Here is a 22,452-nt window from a genome sequence, read left to right on the forward strand (position 1 = left end):
TTCAGGGACTTACCTGGTGGCACAATGGTTAAGAAAACGCCTGCCAATGCAGAGGACACGAGCAGTTAAGCCTGTGCACCACAACTACTGAGCCCACCTGCTGCAACTACTGAAGCCCAAACACCTAGAGCCCGTGCTCTGCAACAAGAGAAGCCACAGCAAAGAGAAAGCCCACTCGCAGCAATGAAGACCCAACACAGCCAAAAATAAGTAAATAAATAAATTTATTTCAAAAAATTTGTTCAGATGCATGATTAAAAATGTCAAGAGAGGGCTTCCCTGGTGGCGCAGTGGTTGAGAGTCCGCCTGCCGATGCAGGGGACGCGGGTTCGTGCCCCGGTCCGGGAAGATCCCACATGCCGCGGAGCGGCTGGACCCGTGAGCCATGGCCGCTGAGCCTGCGCGTCCGGAACCTGTGCTCCGCAACGGCAGAGGCCACAACAGGGAGAGGCCCGTGTACTGCAAAAAAAAAAAAAAGAAAAAAGAAAAAAATGTCAAGAGTGCCTAAGGATATAGAGAAAAAATCAAGTCTCCCCTTCTTCACTCCCAACCCCAGTCCCCAATGCCATGCCCCGTTAGCATTTTCTGTGTCCTTCCTGAGCTGCAGCTGCCCAAGTCTGTCTGTCACAAGTGGTTGCAAACACACACACACCCACACACACACACGTTACGTGTGCACCTCCATGCTTTGAGATCTGTTTCACAATCTGCTTCATTTCTGTTCAGAACCGTTGGCCTTGGCCTTTTGAATGGCTACATTGTATTCTACGGTGCGCTATCCCATCATCACTTTGTCTCTTATTGACAAAGATTTTAAACATTTGCATCTTTTGCTATTCCTACAGTGCCATAATGACCGCTCATCTCAGAGATCTTTTTCTGGAAGTTTTTAAGGTGGGGGGGGTGGCGCCCACTGCTGCCAACATGTGAATTCAGGAGGCAGGCAAGAAGCAGAGAAAGACAGACAGACAAATGGACAACGTCGTCAACTGCCTGCAGCCTCCTACCTCAGGGCTCAGCTTCCCCAGCTGCACAGGGTGGGAGCAGGAAGGACTCCCACTTCCCCTCTGGTTTTGAATTCTCTGGGTAGCCCTAGTCTGACCCCAAAGACCCGGGGCAGGAGGGCTCGAGGGCTCTGGGGCTCCGGGAAGCAGAGTCCAGGGAGGCCAGGGCAGGTGGTGGCTGGGTTCAACCAGAGCCCAGGACCAACCAGGACTGAGTCAAAGAGCGACTTTTTCTCCCTGCCTGCGGCAGGCCCCACCTGACACCCCAGCGGCTTGGCTGGGGCCCAGCTCCCTAACCAGATGGTTCAGGGCCCCAGGCTCAAGAACTAAAACCCTAAAACAGCCTCCAGGGGCTTCTGGGCACCTGACCCTCTGGCGTTGGGTCTGAAGGACTCCCTACTCCCCACCCAAGTGTCTGAGAAGGGGTGTTTTTCCTACTTACTATTTGGGGGTGGAAATAACCAGAGTTGGACAAGAGCAGAAATGCTCAGCCCAGCAACCCAAGCAAGCTGCCCAGGCGGGAGGAGGCGGTGGGAAACCAGAGCCAGGGAGGGTAGGGCCCAGGGCCATCTGCCGAGGGCCGGGCCAGGTGCCCAGGGCCTCAGGGTGCAGCCTGCAAGGCCCGGGCCCAGCTCTGAAGAGAGCCCGGTGTGGCCCAGCCGCCACTACCTGACACTGGGCCAGCTCTCCCTTCCTGCTCTCCCCAGGGCTCCCCGACGCTCCCGGGGGCCCTGCCTCGCCCCGAGCCTCTCACCGAGCCTGGCACCCCGGCACCAATCCTTCTCCTGGTGGCCTCCACCCAGTGCCCAAGGAGTTGTTCGGAAACACTGACTGACTCATGACCCTTCTGTGCTTAAAACCCTCCAGTGGAGGGACTTCCCTGGCAGTCCAGTGGTGGGACTTCCCTGGCGGTCCAGTGGTTAAGACTCCGCACCTCCGATGCAGGCGGCGCGGGTTAGAGCCCTGGTTGGGGAGCTAAGATCCCACATGCCTCGCGGTGTGGCCAAAAACAAAAAACCCTCCAGTGGCTTCCCCCTATACTATGAATCAAGTTCCAGCCTCTCACCATGACCTCCCAGGCCCCGCAGAACGGCCCAGGCTCGCCACCTGACCCTTGCCCCACACACACACACCTCCGAGCCTCACACCCGCTCCAGCTTCCTCAGTCTCTCTTCTGCCCTCAGCACCTCGACATTTGCTGTTCCCCAGCCTGGAACACCCTCTCCAACCCACACACATGCACAACCCGCCTCCCCCATCTAGCTCCGTCTCCCCCTACTGGTGTGCCTAATGGCCTCTTTCTCAGAAAAGATTTTCCCTTTTTTTTTTTTAAATAAACCTGTAGATTACTTACAGTTTTGTTTTGTTTTTAATTTTATTTATTTATTTTTGGCTGTGTTGGGTCTTCGTCGCGGTGCGCGGGCTTCTCATTGCGGTGGCTTCTCTTGTTGCGGAGCACGGGCTTTAGACGCGCGGGCTTCAGTACTTGCAGCATGCAGGCTCTGTAGATGTGGCTCGCGGGCTCTAGAGCGCAGGCTCAGTAGTTGTGGCGCACAGGCTTAACTGCTCCGCAGCATGTGGGATCTTCCCAGACCAGGGATCGAACCCGTGTCCGTTGCATGGCAGGCGGATTCTTAACCACTGTGCCACCAGGGAAGTCCGAGATTTTCCCTTTCTAAAGGAGACCCCAGTCCTTCTCCCCTCTTAGTCTTAAGCCACTCTGCATCTTCCCTCGTTCGCTTCATCTGCTCCCCACTAGAGTGGAAGCTCTGTGAGGGCAGGGATGCCGTGGGGTCGTCCACGGCTGCGGTCTGGGCCAAGGAAACCATGAGAGTGACACCGACACCATGTGCTGACCATTTGCCCATGCCAGCTCTGTCCTTCACATATGTTAATCACTCAATCCCCTCTACAGCCATAAAATACAGGTACTATTATTACCATCTCCCTTTTATGATGAAGAAAACACAAAGAGGCTGTCACTTGCTTCAGGCCACACAGCCAGGAAGTGCTGGAGCCACGATACAGTGGCAGCTGAATTCATGGTTTTGAACAGATGAATTCCTACTTCAGGGAATTCCCTGGTGGTCCAGTGGTTAGGACTCTGCACTCGCATTGCCAAGAGCCCGGGTTTGATCCCTGGTTAGGAAACTAAAATTCCACAAGCCACGTGGTGCAGCAAAAAAAAAAAAAAAAAGGAATTCCTATTGCAGAGATGAGGAAAGTGAGGCTCAGAGGGGTATGAGGGTAAATAAGACAACTGAGGGTAAACCTAAGTCCTCGCTCTGAGAGCTGCATCTCCTCCCACGGTCCCCACTGCCTTTTTGCTGCCTGCTGGGAGGGTAAGGCTGGAGCCCAGAGCCCAGTTAGCAAGCATGGGGAGACCCAGTGCCAAGCCCTGAGGTTGCCAGCCTCCCTCATAATTAAAGACACACACATCAAAGACAGCTCTGAGGTACCATTAAAAATCCATTAAGCAGGGCTTCCCTGGTGGCGCGGTGGTTGAGAGTCCGCCTGCCAGTGCAGGGGGCACGGGTTCGTGCCCTGGTCCGGGAAGATCCCACATGCCGCGGAGCGGCTGGGCCCGTGAGCCATGGCCGCTGAGCCTGCGCGTCCGGAGCCTGTGCTCCGCAATGGGAGAGGCCACAACAGTGAGAGGCCCGTGTACCGCAAAAAAAAAAAATCCATTAAGCGAGCAAAAAGTAAATCCAGAAGGTAAAACTCGGGTTGGCTCACTGCGGAGAGGGGGGAGAGGAGCACATGCACGTATCCCTGATGGCCCTTAAAACGGCCTCAGGGTTTTCAGACACCAGTAAAACCTCCAGCGCCCTTTGACCCAACCACTCTCAGCATTGGGGAACACGCCCTGAGGAGGAAGCCCAAGAGGAAACAAAATCAGAAATGTGTCTGAAGCTGCCCGTAGCCAAATCGTGGACAAACCCAGATGTCCACCAGGAGAAGCCAATCGTGCCATGGCTTGTGGACAAAATCCTCTCTCTGCCCTCACCTGGGCTGCTCAGTCCATTCTCTCATCTGCCTCACCTTTAGCGTTTACACAGGCTGTTCCCGCCACCTGGAGCACACTTTCCACCTCTGCTCGCCTGGCTATCACCTATTCATTTCTCAGCCGCAGCCAGAAGTCCTTTTCTCCCTTCCTTTCCCCCATGGGAGGGTGGGGTAGTGGGCAGGGTCCTTCTTCTGTGATACCCCAAATGACCAACCTGTGCTTCCTCTTCACATCTTCACCACACTGATTGTAAGCACTCATGCGGCGTCTGGCGCCCCCACTAGCCTGGGAGCGCATGGAGGTGGGACCAGAGCTGCGCTGGCGCTGCCCTGGCTGGGAGACCCGTGGCGCCCGCAGGGCCCGTGCCCCAGCGTATTCACTGCTGTGTCCCAGAGCCCCGCACAGTGCCTGGCGCAGAGATGACTCTCAGCAAACAGCCGCCGGATGCAAGATACTGACGTGACTGTGGGAAGCGGAGCCCCCGGAAGTCCGAATGAGTCTTCACAAGCACACAGGACACGCACACACGCATCGCAGTGCCGGGCGAGACAAGCAACAGCCTCCTCTTGGCAGAAGTCACTGAGATTAAAAATCCACCTGAGGGACGCCCCTGGCGGTCCAGCAGTTAAGACTGCGCGCTTCCACTGCAGGGGGCCCAGGTTCCATCCCTGGTCGGGGAACTAAGATCCCGCCCGCCCCTTGGGGATAGTAGTGGTGATGGCTGCACAACTTGGTGAATAGACTAAAAACCAGTGACTCGGGCTTCCCTGGTGGCGCAGCGGTTGAGAGTCTGCCTGCTGATGCAGGAGACACGGACAAGTCTAGTTCTAATTAAGAACCACTATAGTCAAGTTTATGCTGGAACAATGGGAACCAATATTCAAGAAGCTGGAGAGAAGATAGCTTTCTGTCTCCCTCTCTGCACTTTTTACTCCTTCCCAAAACACATGTTGAATATTTCCCACATTCCCTACCCTGAGCAGGGCACCTTACCTATGTTAAGAAAAAAATATGATTCCCAGCTCAAGCAGGCAGAGTTGGTGCAAATATTAATAACATAACAGATTGATATGCATGTTTATTAGCACCAAAAATCTGTGCCTTCACACAGATGCTACCCAAACTTCTCTAGAAGTTATACAAACACATATATGTACACACACACACACACACACACACACACACACACTTTCTCCGCTGTCACTCCTCTATGCCTATGCAGCCAAACCCAAAGCAAGACCAGCAGGGTGTGTTCTCCTGGGGCCAGTAGCCTCCAGGGCTCCCAATCATGGTGCCTGCATGGCTGCAGCCCAAGCCTAGTCTAGGCCAGAAATGCTGGGACCCCTTCCAGCCCCCTCTTGCTCTCAGAAGCCCAGGTTTGATTCTCTAGGAGATGACAAAGATTCCCCTGGAGATGCCTTCCCAGCTCCTTCTGGTGAGGCTTTGGGTGCCGGACAACATAAGGAGATCCTGGGAGCCTAGAGACATTGGACGGTAAGAGAATCACTAGCCCCATTATACTGATGTGGAAACTGAGGCCCAGAGGGGCACAGAACGGGAATCATCAAGGACAGCCCTGGGATTTGGCCTCTCTCCTAACTCCTAGCTCTTTCCCTACCAACATGAAGGCTGCATGGTGGAGAGCGGGGGTTCTTTTTCTTTTTTATTCCAGCCGTGTATTGGGCACTTACTGAGTGCCCTGTGCCAAATGCTTTACATAAACTGTCTCATGCGTTCCCCACAATGACCCTATGAGGTGAGTTGGATTATTCTCACTCTAAAGATGAGGGAAGTGGGGTCAAGGAAAACCAAATAGCCTGCCCAAGGTCCCCAGCTCCTTAGTAGCAGGCTGGGACTCACAGTCTGGTGGTCTGAGCCCGAAGCCTGACAACCCCCCTCTGCTATGATGCGTCCCAGGTCGGGGACGGGGCTCACCTGGAATTCTGGTAGGACTTTAGGAGTTCCTTGAAACTTTAAAGAGCATGTAGGTGTCCATGTGTGTGCACACATATTCAAGCATGCATTTTCTAAGGAAAGGGGCATTGCTCTTAGCAATACTTCCAAAGAATTTCTGACCCAGAAAAGGCTCAGAATCGCTGACACTGAGCAAAATCCTTGACCTTCTAGGTAGAAGTTGCTGTGGCCTTGGGCAGGTCAGGACATGCCGGGGAGTTTTACTTGCAGATGTGTCGGGTGAATGTTTGAGGGTTGGTTGATTGATTCTAATGTTGGCCTTTAGGCCACCAACAGCCCAGGCAGGTCACGTACAGTGCTCTGTCATGTGTAGCCCCAGGCCTCCAGAACCTGCTGGTCTAGGCCACCGTGGCCTGGCCTGCCCTTATCTATAGGCCTGAAATCTGACCTGTCCGCCCTGGAGGTGGAGATCTGCCAGATGCTCTTACCATGAGACGGTTGATCTTGGCCACTCCAGCACCTGGAGCAGCTCGCAGGACACCCACCACACCAAAGCTGAGCCACACGGCCAGCATCCAGGGCCACTGAGGCCAAAGGCCCACCTCCACCCACACCGAACTCCCATCATGCTGTCCGAAGGGGCCACTCCGGCCCTGGAAGCCCCCTCATCCTGCCCTAAAGGCCCAGCCAGTGGCAACAGGACCCTGGAGGGGACACTTCCTCTCAGAGGCCTCACTGGACTTCAGCCAGCCCAGACATGAGGCCAGGAGTGCAGGAACAGAGGCAGCTGAGTGGCATGCATGGAGACTGGGCTTGTCCTGAGAGTGGGGAGCTGCCAGAGTGGCACAAGGTCTGCTGGGAAGAGGAATAAGGGTGCCAGCCCACAGGGGGCCCGCTTGACCTGCCATCTACACCGGCAGACACCCGGCTTTGAGAGCCCGGCTGCTGACTCTCATGCTCCCTCTACCTGGGGCTCCCAGGGGTTCCAAACCACTCACTGGTGTGCGCACAGGTGACCACGGAGGAAACTACGTACGCCTCAGTTTCCTCATTTGTATGACGCAAAGATTGAGAGATGGTGTCCGGGAAAGAAAGGGCCTTCCCGCTGTCCAGTCCAGGACAGCACTGTGACCCAGGGCTTGGCAGGGGCAGGTTACAAGGGCTTGGGAAGCTGGAGGGGTGGTCAGCCCCCCGCCCCACCCCAGCCCAGGACCCCTGAGGGGTGACAGACTGTGGGAGAGAACCGAAGGGACAAAGGTCAGTGGGCCGGCCATCTCAGGCAGGCTGAGCACCTGGGACCCCTGCAGGGAGGCTGGCCCCCTGCTGAGGGCCCACCCACATGGACACCACCCCTTAGACCTCCAGCCGAGTGGTCCCCTGGACTCACCCTTCCCTCCAACACCCACAGGTCCCCCCGTCCCAGCACCCATCTCCTGGACATCACTCGGTCATCAGTCCTGCCCCGCACTGGCCTCTCCCCTGCTCGCCCTGCTCCAGCTCTACATCCACACGGGAGCCCAGGTAGGAATCTGACCTGTCGCTGCCCTGCAGGCATCCTTCACTGGCCGGAGGGGCCCGCAGGGTGAAAGGTAAGCAGCCTACAGGGCTGCCCTCCCGGCATCCTCTCATTCAGCTGCCCCAGCGCCGCAGCATCTTGGGGCTGTTCCACTCTCCGTACCTACGGTCACATTGCTCCCTCCATCTGGAGCACTGGTCCCACTGCCTCAAGGGCTGTGTCCTGCAACAGGCCTTTCCTCGACCTTCTCTGAGACCTCTCAGCCTGCCCTAGGCAGCTCTGCACCGGCCCTGAGCCTCCACAGATGGCCGGGCAGGGCAGGGAGGGCCCCTCAGAGCCTGGTGCTGACAGGGCACATGGCAGGTCGGTGCCACACGTGAGTAAAGTTTCCAGGGGCCAAGTCCAAATTCCTCTGAAGTGGCTGGGTGAGCCAGGCCTACCTACCTAACCTCTCTGTGCCATCACAGGGCAGTAAGAGCTCACATCCCACAGGGTCGTGGCGAGGATTTGTAGTTTAACTCGAGTACCTGCCTCCCGTAGGCTGTGAGCTCCTCAACATGGCAGGTGTCTAATAATCAGTCTGCTGCCAGACACAGGGCTTCCCAGGGACAAGAGGCAGAGGCCCAAGGGGGCAGGGCCTGCAGACAGCCATGGACCTCAGCCCCAAGCCCCGCTGGCCTCCCTGACCCCCAGCCCCTCACAGTACACCCACTGCTGGGCAGGTCTCATGAGCATCTCCTCCCCTCTACAGCTCACCTAGACTCTGCTCCCAGGAAGCCCCCAGACTGAACCGGCACTGCCTCCACTGATGGAGCTCCTTCTGCCCATCAGATGGTCCCACGTGGCCAGGGGCCCTTCTTGGGACGTGGGTGCTCCCAGAAGGGGTTCAGCAGAATCTGAAAGAATGGTGGGGCTGAGGTTTGGCCCAGGTGTCGGGGGGGGGGTGGGGGCTTGGGACAAAGTTTCTACCCTGAGGTCTACAGTCAAAATGAGATCATCCATCACCCAGGTATCAGATGCAAAAGGTCACGGGGCCCTAGGCAAGCCCAGGTCTGCCCAGGGCCTTCCCAGGTGAGCTCCCCCTGCACGACTGCTCCTTCCCTCACTCTTCAGACCACTGGCCCTTTCTCAGCTTGCAGATGGAGGCTTCATAACACCTCGTTCAAGGGACTTTCTCTGACTACCTCCTAAGTTAAATCAGGGTCCCCTACTAGTCCCCCCTTCAGCACCTGCCCACTACCCTCACAGCTTGACTGTCAATGAGGCCTGGCCCTGAGAAAAGCAGGAATTCAAAATCAAGGAGACAGACATGAACCAGAAGTGTTTATTACAGAAATCTGGCCGAAGTTCCAACTGAGTAGCCCCAGCTGAGGCTAGGCTGGGGCCCTCTGCCCAGGGCTGGGCAGGTGAAATAGGCAAGAACAGAAGGAGTACACCTGGGACCAAGGCCTCAGAGCTGTGAGATGATGCTGGGGGCCAGACTGCAGGTGAGGCCCGTGCCATCTGGCTCCACGTTCAGGGACTTCACGATGCCATCCTCTATCACCATGGAGAACCTGCCAGAAAGAAGGGCCGGGCCAGCTGCAACAGCCTGGGCCTGGAGGCTGGGAATGGAGACAGGCGGGGTAGCAGGGGAACCGCACAGGAAACCCTCCTGCTTTTACCTCTTCAGCCGTCGATTCCCAAAGAGGGACACCAGTGAATCATCTAGTAACAAATCTGTCTCCTGAAAGGAGAAGCAAAGGAAAGGTCAGGAACTCCCAGACCTGGCTGGTCCCCACACTGGCCATGTCCCTCCAAGTCCCTGCTTCCAAGATGGAGGCTGGGGGACCGGGTGCACTCACCTTTCCAAAGGCCCCAGTGGGGTCGGCCAGGAGCCAAACCTAAGGAGAAAGTAAGGTCACAAGAAAAATCTCCTGCTTGGCCCCTGATACCCCGCAGGACCCACACCTCACCTTGCCTTCTGTGTTGTGCGCTCGTCCCCACTCTTCAGTCACAAAGACATCATTAACGCTCAGACATGCCACCACCTCGATCCCCTTGGCCTTCAGGGTGCCAGCCTGCTCCACGTACCCTGGCAGGTGGGTCTGGGGAGGGGAAACAAAGAATAAGAAGATGGACAATTGCCTCTGCTCCTCAGCCTACCCTTCATCTCTAGGCCCTCCTCACTTCCCTACTTCAACAGCTTTGATCAGACAATGAGAACTGTGTAAGCCACAGTTCCTTTTTGCCTTGGCCACTAGGAAGCTCGGATCCAAACTTAAGTGTTCCTTGGTCAAGACCATGAACTTTCCATGGGCAGGACTATGTCTCATTTACCCAAGTCCCAAGTCCCTTCCACTGTGCCTGTCACCCAGCAGGATCAATGAGAGGTGTTGGATTTCATTGCATCACCTTTTCTCCTACATTCCTGGTACCTGTTCACAGCCTCAACTTATTTTTTTAAAAACCCAATAACGTTTTTTTAACTGCCACATCATCTACATCCTCTTGGTACAAGCTACCCCAGGACTATGTAAAGGACTAATGAACAATACAAACATGTACACAAGATCCCAACTGCTGAGCCCCAGAAGGGCAGCCCTCACCTTGGAACAGCCAGGGGTAAAGGCCCCAGGGACTCCAAAGAGCACCCCCTTCTTGCCCTTGAACAGCTCTGCCAGGTTCACCTTGTTCCCAGGCTTCCCTTCGAATACCACCACCGATGGGATGGCATCTCCCACCTAGAGGGAATGACACCAAGGTAAGGAGTGTGGGGGGTGGTGTGCAGGAGGCACCCGGATGGTGGTGCCTCCTTGGCCCTTTGTGCGGATGGTGGATGGCGCACAAAGGGCCAAGTAGCCCTGCCTGGTCCGGTGGAGCCAGGGTTGACACCCAGCGGGAAAGTCCAACCCCGTCAGAGCTTCCAGAGGTCCCTTCCCAGCAACCACCTGGTTACCCCACATGCTCCAGGTTTCAAGGTGGCCCTATTCCTCTTAAGGGCCAGTTGGTGACAACAGAAAAGGGGAGAGGCCTCTCCAGGTGTCGCAAGAGGTTGAGTAAACAACCTGAGTTACAGGAAAGGACTGGGGTAGATGGGCAGGAGGAGGTGGGGAGGAGGCCCTGACAACACGGAGGGAGGGGATCCCGGCCACGGCTGAGTGTCCCACCCTCAAGAAGAGAAAAAGGGAAGGCAGCAGAAGGTGGGAAAGTTGGGGAGTGGGGTGCAGATTCCTACATCCAGAGGGTAGAGAATAAAAGAAGGAATCTCTTGAAGGGGGAGGGATCAGTCTACCTGGGAGTGTGTGAGGGCTTCATGGGGCCAGAAAAGGTAGAGAAAAGGGAGGAAAGTCAGGGGTGAGGGGAGTGCCTCTGAGAAACCCAGCAGTTGGTTGTAGGATGAAGCAGAAGGAGGGGGGAGATCTCAGAAGACTGTGGGGCAAAGGGGAGTCCCAAGGAGCTGGGGATGGTTCCAGAAGATGAGAAGGGTGAAAAACTCAGAAGCGTGGGAATTAGCCACGAGAGGAGTGCAATGGGGGCGGGAAGGTATGGAGGAGGGCACATATGGGGATTGAAAAGGGTAAAGGAGATGGTTCCGTAAGGTGGGAAGCCATGGTACTCAATCTCCTGAAAATGGTGAAGACTCAACACTGGTGTCCCAAGGTGGATGCGGAAGGGAGACGAGGGGAAGGCTCAAAAGCCTTGACTGTCCCAGGAGATGGGGCACGAGGCCCCTAAAACTGGCAACAACGTTGCAGCCACAGGGTCTTGATGAAGGGATGGGGGGTACAGACGGCGGAAGGAGCCTCTAGGGCAGCGGGGAGGGGTCCGGAGGGTAAGAAACAGGTTGACTCTCCCCCAGACAAGCGGGACGAAGGGGCTTGGGGAAATAGGCGGGGGGCGGGGGGGCCGCGAAGAGGTCAGGCCTGGCTGGGCCAACGGTCACCTTGATCGGGGCCATGGCTACAGCAGCGCTTCTGAAATCTCGGACCCCGCCAAGCGTCCACTCTAGGCCTCCTTTCACGCACCCTCCGGCTCCCGCTGCTGCCACTGCCGCACACTCAGCGACGGCCGGCCGGGAGACCGCCGAGCCCACTCTACTGCCCAGGATGCGCAGCCACGCCAGCGGCATGCCGGGTCTCGAAACCACAATTGCCCCGCCCCTGCCTCACGGCTAAGGTAGAAGGCTGGGCGGGACAAAGGTGCTACCACGCAATCCTGCGAAAGGCGGAGCAAAAGGCGGGGCGTAGGTCGCCCCGGCCCCCTGCGCGGCGCCTCCACTGCGCAGGCGCGGGCGCCGCGCGCAAGGCGGAGTCTTCGACACGGCTCGGCTCATCTGCATTAGGGACTGGATCACTTGCGCACTTGCAAATGGGCGGGGCTTTCGGCTGCCGCGCAGCTTATTTGCATGCAAGCATAGGGTGCTGCTGTTTTGATTGGCATAATTTACGGACTGGGGCAGTATTTCCGTTCCTTAACCGAAGCGAGGGGCGAGGAACGATGGTGTCAGGCGCCTGTGTAGGAGTAAAGCATATTTATTTTGCCTTCCACGAAGGCCCCTGCATTGCAGCTGTTTTACATATTTGCGTTGTACACGACTTGTAGCAATTTGAGGATTGTCTCAGCCGAAACCACTGGGCCTGCGCCGTAGCAATCTCCTGCCAAAACGCTTCCGGGAGCAGCGTTTGATCCCATCCGACCTCCGCTCCGGCTAGCACGGGAAGTTCTAGCAAGTTCGCCGGTTCCGCTCCTCCCAGCTGTCCAATAGGATAGAGCGGAGCAGCCCCGGAAATGACACCAGGGGAATCCGCCCTCCTTCCGGTTCCGTCTTTGCGAGAGCGCGTTTCGTCGAGATGAAGCTGCTCACCCACAACCTGCTGAGTTCGCATGTGCGGGGGGTGGGGCCCCGTGGCTTCCCCCTGCGCCTCCAGGTACCGGCCGGGGGAGATCTCGGGCCCCTCTCCTGGGGGCAGGGGTAGGAGAACCAAGATCTGGTCCCTGCCTAACTAAATCTCTCCACCGCGCAGGCCACCGAGGTCCGCATCAGCCCTGTGGAGTTCAACCCCGACTTCGTAGCTCGTATGATACCCAAAGTGGAGTGGGCGGCGCTTCTGGAGGCTGCGGACACCGTGAGGACCCTCGTTTTCTCCCGTGCACACCTTGGTGGTGGTGGTGGGGGGGGGTGGTCTCACCGCAGTCCTTTACACCAGGCCAGGGAGCCTGGCCTCAGGGCGAGTGACGGGGATACCCAGAGATGATTTGGGCCTGTTGCCCACAGTTGCATCTGGTCGAGGTGCCCAAAGAGCCGATACAGGGATATGAGCATGACGAGAGATTTCTGAGAAAGATGCACCACGTTCTGCTGGAGGTGAGAACCAGCCCATTACTTGCTTCCTGGCCATACACCCACACCTGGAGGCTGTCAGTGCTCAGCTCTCTTCCCCTCTTCCTGCAGGTGGATGTGTTGGAGGGCACCCTGCAATGCCCGGAGTCGGGACGTCTGTTCCCCATCAGCCGTGGGATCCCCAACATGCTGCTGAGCGATGAGGAAACTGAGACTTAAAAGCGTGCCAGGCCCGTTTTTCATTTTGTGAGCGTGTGTATCTTTGTTTACGTATATCCTGTTTGCTACTTCTATCCTGTGTATCCCCAACCCTTGGTCCAGTGACACACCAAACACACGGTGTTCTTGAGCTCGGTATTATATTTTTTTTCTCATTAAAGGTTCAAAACCAAAAGCGGTTTCTCTTTGCAGCAAATATACATTAAAATAGAGTCTCTGTACAGCCAAGGGCTCTGGGCCCTGGCTTGCCCCATGTCCCTGCGCCTCCCTGGCCAAACCCAAAAATAAATATAGTGTTATTGCTCTGCAGGGCATAGAGACAGTGCTCTCCCTACCCCGTGAGGAGGCTGGGTGGGAGCTGATGTGGGCGCCCTGGCCACCCCAGGGGCCCAGGGGCTGGAGCCTGCTTGGAGTTATTGCTTCAAGGGGGGGGGCAGTAATGCCCAATGCAAATGATGAGGAAAGGAGCGAAGGGAGCAGGGGCCTTTGCTCTCCAAATCCCTCTCTGTTCTGGAGAGGGAGTCGGGTTAAGCAGCAGCAAAAGCATCACCCACTGGGAGACTGTGGCCTCCACTCCCTTCCCTCCCTGAGATCAGGCTTCTGCCCCCCCCCACCCCACATACACACACACAAACACACACACACACACACACACACACACACGTCCCCTACAGCCCCCTATGGCTTCCGCAAGGCCCCCTACACCCTGGGGGCACGTTATGGCTTGCGAGGGGCAGCACTGTGCCCAGAGCCTGGGCATGCACGTTCCCAGCTTCTGACACCCCCTGGGAGTGGGGGAGGGGAAGGCATAGGGCCTGCTCCAGCTGATGGTGTTGCCCTGGCCCTGCCAGCAGGCTGTGGCACTGCCCAGACCCCAGCTGTGCCCCCTTGGGGCTGACCCCGTGCTGGGCGGGTCCTGCCAGCACCCCCACCTGTGCCCAGCCCTCGCCTCAGTCCATCATGGCCTCAAGCATCTCCAGGAACAGCTTGTGCATGGGCACCTTGCCCTCCAGCTTCACCCCATAGAAATGGGCCAGCACTTTGCCCGCCGTCTGGCGAAGGAGCGGTAGTGTAAGCAGAAGCCTGCCTGCCCGCCTCCGCTCAGCACCCCCTCCGGGGCCTGCCCGGCCAGCTTCATACTCCAGCAGGGCCTCGTGTAGAGCTTCTCGAAGCTGCTCCACAGCCTCAGCATCTTCAATGTGCACAGAGTCTGCGAGGAAAGGTGAGAGAGCTGTTGACGTGGGCCGTCTCCAGAAAGGGCAGAGCCACATCTGCCTGGGCACCGCTGGGTGGGTCCCAACCAGGAGCCAGACAAGGATTTGCTGAAGCACCACCCACTGCTCCTGCCCATCAGCCAAGGCCCGCCCCTTCTCCCTCGGCTATGGCCACCTGTCCCCATCACCTTTTCTCTCACTAAATGGTTCACCTTTCCACAAAAGTATGGACACCAGGGTTCAAAATCCTGCATGCAGTTCCTGGACCTGTGCTTGCCCGGCTTTGTGACTTTCAGGAAGTCACTGTTCTTTCTTCACCTAAGCTACAGTTTTCCTTGTCTGCAAAATGGGACTGTGCCACCATCAGAGTTAAAAACCAGAGGGCCTTACAAAGAGACCTGTCAGTACTTGCCCCAGACTCACCTGAATTGGCGAGGGCTAGGGCCTTCAGCAGAACGTATTCCTCGCGTTCCAGCCGCAGGGCCTGCAGTCGCCGCACCAGCTGCAACAGGGCAGCCCCCAGCTCCCCCAGGCCAGCTGCTCGAGCCCCCTCTTCATCCAGGACCAGGTCCTCAGCGAAGGCCAGCTCATCCTGCAGTGGAAGTGAGCGCTGGGCCACACCCAACACCAGCACCTCCATCCACACGCTCTGCAGAACTGACATCTGGTCAGACAGCGACAGTGACGAGAAACCTGGAGGGCGGCAGCGGGCAGAGCTGGCTGAGCAAGCGCACCGGAGCAGGCAGGGCCCCGCCTACCCAGGGAAGCCCCACATCGCCGGGGCCCTCTACCTGGGATGCTCTTGGCCCAGCTGATGGTGACCACGATCTCTCGGTCAAAGAGGTCACAGAGGGTAGCCACGGCTGGGAGGTGTCCATCAGGGCCCGCTGGGTCGGGCATGGCATACAGCTTCTCAGGCTCAACCACCAGGAGGTGGGACACCAGTGCATTCACCGGGGCTGCAGTGATAGTTGAAAGTGGCACTCAAATTCATCACCTGGCCAGCACTTCAGGGTCAAGCATCTTCCCAGAGTCAGTCCCCCTGTGGCCTTCCTCAATAGCCACTGGCCAGCCAGGCTCAGACACCTCTCTGTGGGAAGGGCTACACTATCTCCCAGGGAAAGCGTCTGTTTGTGGACAGGTCCTGAGTGTCAGAAAACTCCCTGCTCCCAGCTGTACTGCTCGAGGCCTGACGTAGAAAAGGATATTTTCGTAAATACTTCTTGGGGAAAATGAGTAAATGAATAGGTGAAGGGAAGATTTGGGTCCCAGTGCCCAAGATAACTATTATCCCGTGTGAATGATGTCAGGCAGGTCTCCCATGTCCGAGCTCCACCCCAACCCCAGAGCCCCCAAAGACCCCACTGTGCTCTCACCTGTCTTCCGAGGGCCTCCAGCTACTGCCAGAGGTCCAGCAGGGAAGGGGCCTGGGAAGGGCAGCGGGTCCACCTCTGGCCGCCGCTTGTACTTCTGTCGCCCACCCCGGACACGGTCCAGACGTACCCCTTGAATTGTAGGACAGGGCTGTGTCCATGGGGCTGGGGCTGGCCTGCTCTCCAGAGCCCACCTGCCCAGCCCAGTCCGCCAGGAACTTCCCAGGCCTTGCCCAGCCCAACCCCCTGCACCCAGCCCCCACGCCTTGCCCAGGCCCCCGCCAGCGCTCACCCTCCTTGAGCATGCCCACCCGCAGGCACTTGGTGAAGCGACAGGCCTGGCAGGCCTTGCGTCTCCGCTTGGTGATCTCGCACTCGTTGGAGGCTGGACAGCTGTACTCGATGCTCCCTGCCAGGAAGAGGCAGGGCTCCAGTGGCGGCCTCCCAGGGCCCGGAGGAGGCCCAGTGGACAGGAGTCCCCTGACTCACCCCAGGTAAGCACAGGTCTGGGGAGAGCAGGAGTGCTGTGAATGGGGCAGGGAAGCCCGAGCACTGAAGGGAAAGGCCACTGGGCTAGGGGCCCTGGCCTGGGCAAGGGAGGGGCTGGGACCAGAGGAGTCGGGCTGCACCTGGCCCAAGCTTCTTATCAAGTCACGTTTCTGGGCTGTGCTGCTCTCATCAAGGGCCACAGTGGCCTCCACATTGCTACATCAAGCGGTCAATTCTCATCCTTATGTCATTTGGCCCAATGGAGCATCTAATGCCATTGATCCCTCCTAGAAACATTTTTCTTCTTTTGCTTCTAGGAAACCACACTCCCGGCTTTCCTCCCACCTCATTGCCACCTTGTGGTTTCTGTGCATCGGCCCACGCTCCTTCCATTGAAGACCCCTAGGGTGGCCCTCCGACCTGTCTCCACTGACTCACTCAAATGGTGATCTCACCAAGTCATGGGCTTTCAAATCTCCGTCTCTGGCCTAGACCAGCCTGAACTCTAGACGTATCCCACTGCCTCCTCCTGCGCGCCTGGAAGACACTACAAACTTAAGCCGTTCTAGATGGAGCCCCCAACCTACCCGTCCAAAGCCTGCAGCCGCATGTGTCCAGCTGCTCAAGCAGAAATCTAGGAGACATTTTTAATTCCTCTCTCACACCCCAAACCCAACCCACCGACAGATCCTGGTGGGCTTCACCTCCTACTATGTCCAGAAGCGCCCCTCTTCTGCCCCTGGCAACTGTTTCTACCCTTGACCAGAGTCACTGTCACCTCCCCTCCTGCTCTGTCTTTGCCTCCTTAGGTTACTGTCAACACAGAGACATCCTATTAAACCTAAGACAGGGAGTCCCCTAGCGGTCCAGTGGTGCGTTTCTCCTCACAGCCTGCTTTCTCCTACAACCTACCTGGGCTTCTTCAGCTCAAGACACCTCTTCAGGGAGGCACTCCAGAGTCCCAGACCCAGCCAGGTTCCCTGGCACACACCCTGCTCCTCGCCCTCCGGCGCTCACGGCAGCTGTACTGTAACAGCTGTGTACATTTCACTGTTTTCTCTGGCTCTCCCTCTGCTGGAGTGTAAACTGCTTGAGGACAGGAGCGATCCTGCCTTGGTCCCAGCTATGCCCCCACACCTGGAACACTGGCCAGGACAGCAGAGCACAAGTTTGTGAAGAGCAAGGATCCTGGAGGCTGCCACTTACCAATGGTGTGACCTTGGGCAAGTCCCACACCTAAGCCCTCGAACCCTCAGTTTTCCCATCTGTAAAACTGGGATGATTAAAAACTACTTCTGGGCTTCCCCGGTGGTGCAGTGGTTAAGAATCCGCCTGCCAATGCAGGGGACACGGGTTCAAGCCCTGGGCCAGGAAGATCCCACACGCAGCGGAGCAGCTAAGCCCGTGCGCCACAAATACTGAGCCTGGGCTCTAGAGCCCGCGAGCCACAACTACTGAGCTCACACGCCACAAATGCCGAAGCCTGCGCGCCTAGAGCCCGTGCTTCGCAACAAGAGAAGCCACCGCAGTGAAGAGTAGTCCCCGCTCGCCGCAACTAGAGAAAGTCCGGATGCAGCAACGAAGACCCAATGCAGCCAAAAATAAATAAATTAAATAAATAAATAAATATAAAACTTTATAAAAAAACTACTTCTTACGAAGGTTAGTTGTGAGAACTAAATGGGAAAATCAAGGTAAGACATTTAACATGGCTCACAGCACCTAAATGCTCAATAAATGATCACTATTTATGGCTAGTGCTCGATAACTATTTGTCAACAGAGAACGAAGCATTCCAGGGTGGGTAGGAGACACCTGGACCCGGACCTGGACCTGTTGGCTCAGGTCTTCAGGGCCAGAAGGGAGCACGGAGCTTTTAGACCAGCGGGTCTCAGCCAAGTCAAAACTTGCTAGAATGTCACAATCAGTCGTGAGGCATCTGTCCAAAGTTCGGTTATTAGTAATAAGCAGAGGCAACAGTCTGGCCTTTACGAGCTTAGCTCTGGACCTCAATCGACCCAAGTTCATATCTTGTTTCTGCCATTTTTCTACCCGTGGGACCTGAACAAAGTTTTGAAAACCTCTCTGGGCTTCAGTTATAATAGTGCTGGCACCTTAGAGATTGCTGTGTGGGTAACTGAGACCATAAACGTAACAGGACACAGTGCCTGGCACTCAAGAAATGTTCTCAAAAAGCCTACATGTTATAACCCCCAAGTAACCGATGGTTTATATAAAAATATAAGTAATGGGCCCATCCCAAATAACGCTTATTACATCACCATCTTGCTCACTCGTATTTTGATATGCTCTCCTGAGTGAGAAAAATTCAGTGAGTACTACTGGCAGGGATGCCTAATAGTCTTTTTAAAGTTAGGTGCTGAAGTACGACATAGCCACTCAGTTACCCGTAAAAACCTGCCTTGTGCTCGTGCTGCTTCGGGGAAATCAACACAAAAGGGGGCATATTCTCTGCTGGTGAGAGGCCAGCAGCTGCTGGAAGCAAGAATAAAGTTTAGGAGTAAGCAGAGGCTGCTTTGAATTTTTCAGAGCCGCTGTGGAAGGTGCTGGGCCTAGAGTACCCAGAAACTTAGGAGGCATCTTGAGTCCCACTCTCACACCCCACATCCAATCCATCAACACATCCTGGTGGCTTTATTTAACATTTAAGGGAAAGGACGTTCCTGGGAGGTAGGAGGGCCTGGGAACTCCAGGCTGCCAACCCCAAGTGGTACCACGGCAGCCTGGGGGCCTACTGCCACCCAGCAGTGCACCAACTGGGGAGCGCCAGGCCCAGAGGGCAAAGGGCACAGGAGCGGGGTGGGGGCTCACCCTGGATGGTCCTCTTGAAGAAGGCTTTGCAGGCCTCACAGGATGCCACACCATAGTGGTAGCCGGAGGCCACGTCCCCACAGACCAGGCAGAGGCGTTTGGGCAGGGAGCTGAGCACCAGCTTCCCACCACCCTGCTCGCCAGGCCCAGCCCCCTCCCCATCCTCCTCCTCCTTGTGGCCTGGGAGGCAGCGGGTGGGAGCTGGGCCAGGGGCCAGGGCCACAGGGGGCTCAGTCTCAGTCTCCGAGGAACCCTTTGGGCTGTCAGGACTGGCTGGCTCTGCCTTGATGTAGAGAGGCTCAATGCCCACCACCTGGCTGGACATGGCGCTGGTCACCTGCGGGAAGAGACCCGTCAGGTCACAGGGAGGCCCTGGGATGGGGGATGGAGACACCCTGTCACCCTGGTTGCCCAACCCCAGGCCTGGGGCCAGGCTTCCAGGCTCAGCAAGAGGGTGGGGGGGACAGAGTCCAAGGAAGGCTGCCCATGAAGAGGCCCCCCACCCCCGCCCGCGACTGTTGCCATGGAAACAGAGTCTCCAGAGCCAGTAACTGACAGCCGGTCTCCCACTTGGGAAACTGCAGGAGGCTTGGAAACCCCCTACTCCCACCCAGGCCAAGGAATAGGGTAACCTAAGTGCCCAAGCAACCTTCAACCCCGTCTGGAATCCCCAGCCAGGAGTGAGATACCTCTCAAATTTTCTCCAGATGCTAGAGAGCTCAGTGATCTCCCCCACACCTGGGTATCCTCCATTCAAGAGAGAAACTAAACTGAGACACACAAACCCAAGGGTAGTTGATGTGCTCCACATGTGTGCGTGTGTTTACACCCACACTCCCACTCACCTGGGTCCTCAGGTGTCCTCACCTTCACACACACGCTCACAATCACTCTCCTGGGCAGGTTCACGCTCACACATGTCCTTTCCCAAACCCCGGCACTCACTCATGCTCCCGTTTGCCTTCGCACACTCCTGAAGTGCACACCCCATAACAGTCACACCCAAGGCTCATAATCACACTCTCGCTCACACACTCTTACACTCTCCCCATGCCCCACACTCACACACACACACACACACACACACACACAGGCATAGTCCCTCGTGGAAACACAGTCAGAGCCTCTCACACCTGACACATCGCCACCTCCAGCCCCAGGCACACCAGCGGGCGTGGCTCCACCTCCTTGCACCCCCTCCAGCACATTCGCTCTTACACTCCTGCTGCCGCAGAGTCCTCCACCACGGGGCGCCCCGCCCCCCCAACCTGCGCACACCTACGGGAAGTTGTCTAAAGTTGCTGCGCCTCCCCTCCCCCTCCGCCCGCGGGGGACCTCTATCAGGTTATCAGGAAGTAATGGGGGAGCGCCAAGGAGGAGGAAGTTCTCCCCTGCCAGTGCGATGACCTTTGACCCAGAGAAGAGGGTGGCCCTAGGCCCCTTCGAGCGCCCCCACGTGGTCTTCAAAGCCCCTTCCCCGACAGAGAACCCTTCCCATCTTCCAGCCCGGCCCTCCCCTGGGACTTCGGCATGCTCCAGGTGCCGGACTGAACCCTGCTCTGGGACTAGATTCGAAGCCCAAGCCCGACTCTGGTCTCAGGCCGGCGCCCTAAGACCTGGACGCCATATCCCGCCCAGACCCTGATCCTGTCTGGCTTTCGACCGGAGGGGCTGGCCGTGCGCATGCAAAGCAGGGGGCGTGGCCCAGCGCCCTATGCTAATCAGGCAAGTGGGCCGAGCAGCGCCTGCGCTCCGGGACGTGTCAGGGCGGAACCGGCGAAGCCAGAGGGCCGGCCTTCATGAAGGCCTCGCCCAGCCGCCGGCGAGCCGCAGCGGCGTACTTGCTTGCGTATGCGGCCGCTGAGAGGGCGTGGCCAGAGGAGACGCGGAGAGGCTACGGGAGGGGGTGGGGCCAGGAGCGTTCTTACGTAAAGAAGGAGGCGGGGTGCGCTGTGCGCAAGGGAAATGGGAGAGGTAGTTCAGCGGCCGCCTCTGAGGGTCCGGGAGATGATATACATATGTAGATGAGAGGGCGGGACCAGCACGGGGTGGGGGGGGTAGGGTGTCTGCATATGCATGAGGGGCGGAGCCTAGCACGCCCAAATTAGATAGGAGGTGCTGTCCCTTTCCCTTTTCCGCCTTCCCCCAGGATAACACAATCGGGGCACTTGGACCTCTCACCCAGTGTCACCACAAAGCTGCTGAAACCGGAGTGGGAGAAGCAGACCTAATGCATGCAAGAAGTCCTGGATTTCGAGTCCCGGGAAGGCGGAGCCGATAGGGCCCGAACCGAGAACGCTCAAGGTCACTGCGGTGACCGAGTGAAGGTCACAGGGAAAGGCGGGGCCACGTGCGTCCGCCTCACGCGGGCAGCCACGCATTGACTCACGGACCATGTACAGAAGACTCTTTTATTTCTCTAAGGCTCAAAATCCACATGGACAGGGTCGGGCTTGGATCTGGGACCAGGGCTGGAGTCGGGCGGTCACTCGAGCCCGAGGCGGTGCTCTCAGATCACCATGACTTGCAGCCTCTTGTTCCGGCGCCTCTTGAGCCCCTCGATGTATCGCTGCAGCTGCTTGGTCAGGAAGTGGTCCCGGCCGATCTCCGATCGGTAACCTGGAGGGCAGAACCCAACTCAGGGCAGTGAGCAGGGGCATGGCCTCCCCCAGCAGCTGGTCTTTGTTCTTTGGGGAACTTTGGATCTCCAGGGTACTGGGACCTGCCTGTTTGTTTCGAATGGTCAAGTCATAGACCTGTGCTCCAAACAGATGGGGGATTCAGAGTAGGATGGGGGTGTTGGAGTGGAGGATGGATGAGGAAGGCAAGTTTAGAGAAGATGTTGCCGGCCTGAATTAGGGCACTGGGAGCAGACAGCTTTTGGGACACCGCTTCGCCCACCCAGTCTCAGCCATTAGCCCTCCCCACCCCACCCCCACATTCATAAACTAAGCAGGGCAAATCAAAGGAAGTTTACTCAAATAATCCACTGTCCAAAGGCTCCTCACAGCAACCAGAGAGGGGCCAAGGCCACAGAAAGGCTGTCATCCCCAATGTGCAAGTGAAGAAATAGCCTTAGAAAACCTACATCAGGTTGAGAGGGGCTGCACTGAGGCTAGAGCCCAGGCCCTTGACGGTCACCCCATGCTGTCCCCACTAGGTCTCCCTATGCCCAGCCTCCTAACTTTTTACTTTTAATGGGGCTTCTGGAATATTTGTGGGTGGTAAGGGAATCTGACAAGGCAGACACATCCTGAAACCCCACTCCCACAGGCCGAAGCCCTGCCAAATCCCCCAAGGTCTCTTGTGGGAGCTGGGGGGATGGGGAGTGGGGAGGCTCACTCCGGAGGGCTTTGGTGAGGATTTCCAGAGCTTCATTCTCCATGAGTTCAGTCAGGGGCAGGGGCAGCTGGAGAGGCAGCAAGAGACTCAGATGTACAAGGGACCCCAGCTCTGCCCACAGCTGAAATGCCCCACCTGCTCCCTCCAGGCTCAAGACCCTCAACCGACCTGCCTGCCCCTCCACCCTGCAAAGCCCCCCCACCCTCTCACCCCTGAAAC

The 22,452-nt window shown here is 57.2% G+C and overlaps 4 protein-coding genes across 7 annotated transcripts in view; 1 reads left to right on the plus strand and 3 right to left on the minus strand.

Moving 5' to 3' along the window:
- Positions 1-8,743: 8,743 nt before the first annotated feature.
- Positions 8,744-11,638, minus strand: PRDX5 (peroxiredoxin 5). Its single transcript, XM_024748767.1, has 6 exons — positions 11,367-11,638; positions 10,030-10,164; positions 9,397-9,528; positions 9,286-9,324; positions 9,106-9,167; positions 8,744-8,997 (listed from the first exon to the last, which is right to left on the minus strand). Exons 1-6 carry the CDS (start codon positions 11,550-11,552, stop codon positions 8,892-8,894), a joined length of 660 nt encoding a protein of 219 aa, XP_024604535.1. The 5' UTR covers positions 11,553-11,638; the 3' UTR covers positions 8,744-8,891.
- A 271-nt stretch (positions 11,639-11,909) lies between these two features.
- On the plus strand, positions 11,910-13,158 carry TRMT112 (tRNA methyltransferase activator subunit 11-2). The gene is made up of 4 exons (XM_024748768.1): positions 11,910-12,351; positions 12,448-12,549; positions 12,699-12,788; positions 12,876-13,158. Exons 1-4 carry the CDS (start codon positions 12,274-12,276, stop codon positions 12,981-12,983), a joined length of 378 nt encoding a protein of 125 aa, XP_024604536.1. The 5' UTR covers positions 11,910-12,273; the 3' UTR covers positions 12,984-13,158.
- ESRRA (estrogen related receptor alpha) lies at positions 13,107-20,551 on the minus strand. Of its 4 annotated transcripts, none has more exons than XM_024748764.1 (7): positions 20,025-20,551; positions 18,892-19,228; positions 15,863-15,979; positions 15,574-15,702; positions 14,989-15,156; positions 14,621-14,890; positions 13,107-14,193 (listed from the first exon to the last, which is right to left on the minus strand). In XM_024748764.1, the coding sequence occupies exons 1-7, from the start codon at positions 20,097-20,099 to the stop codon at positions 13,934-13,936; spliced, it is 1,356 nt and encodes a 451-aa protein (XP_024604532.1). In that variant the 5' UTR covers positions 20,100-20,551; the 3' UTR covers positions 13,107-13,933. The 4 variants fall into 4 exon arrangements, with proteins under 4 accessions (XP_024604532.1, XP_024604534.1, XP_024604533.1 ...); XM_024748766.1 differs by having other exon boundaries at positions 20,110-20,124; XM_024748765.1 differs by lacking the exon at positions 20,025-20,551 and adding an exon at positions 19,581-19,605.
- Positions 20,552-21,400: 849 nt separating this feature from the next.
- The window catches only part of CATSPERZ (catsper channel auxiliary subunit zeta), a 3,341-nt gene continuing 2,289 nt past the window's right edge, over positions 21,401-22,452 (minus strand). The window contains 2 exon segments of the mRNA XM_024749546.1: positions 21,401-21,510; positions 22,234-22,300. Coding sequence (XP_024605314.1) covers positions 21,401-21,510; positions 22,234-22,300 — 177 coding nt within the window.

The sequence above is a fragment of the Neophocaena asiaeorientalis genome, unplaced genomic scaffold (genome assembly GCF_003031525.2).
Source record: "Neophocaena asiaeorientalis asiaeorientalis breed wild unplaced genomic scaffold, Neophocaena_asiaeorientalis_V1.1 scaffold43, whole genome shotgun sequence".
NCBI classification, from domain to species: domain Eukaryota; kingdom Metazoa; phylum Chordata; class Mammalia; order Artiodactyla; family Phocoenidae; genus Neophocaena; species Neophocaena asiaeorientalis.

Bases quoted from the DNA above. Each gene is read 5' to 3' on its own strand.
- ESRRA (XM_024748763.1), bottom strand. From the start codon at position 19,702: ATGTGGAGCACATCAACTACCCTTGGGTTTGTGTGTCTCAGTTTAGTT. The intron at 15,157-15,573 runs GTGAGAGCACAG...CTATCACTGCAG, and splicing joins TGGAGGCCCTCGGAAGACAG to CCCCGGTGAATGCACTGGTG. The intron at 14,194-14,620 runs GTGAGTCTGGGG...CTTTCCTCGCAG, and splicing joins CCTAGCCCTCGCCAATTCAG to ACTCTGTGCACATTGAAGAT.
- PRDX5 (XM_024748767.1), bottom strand. From the start codon at position 11,552: ATGCCGCTGGCGTGGCTGCGCATCCTGGGCAGTAGAGTGGGCTCGGCG. The intron at 9,529-10,029 runs GTGAGGGCTGCC...TCCCCTCCCCAG, and splicing joins TTACCCCTGGCTGTTCCAAG to ACCCACCTGCCAGGGTACGT. The intron at 9,325-9,396 runs GTGAGGTGTGGG...CTTTCTCCTTAG, and splicing joins CGCACAACACAGAAGGCAAG to GTTTGGCTCCTGGCCGACCC.
- TRMT112 (XM_024748768.1), top strand. From the start codon at position 12,274: ATGAAGCTGCTCACCCACAACCTGCTGAGTTCGCATGTGCGGGGGGTG. The intron at 12,352-12,447 runs GTACCGGCCGGG...TCCACCGCGCAG, and splicing joins GCTTCCCCCTGCGCCTCCAG to GCCACCGAGGTCCGCATCAG. The intron at 12,789-12,875 runs GTGAGAACCAGC...CTCTTCCTGCAG, and splicing joins TGCACCACGTTCTGCTGGAG to GTGGATGTGTTGGAGGGCAC.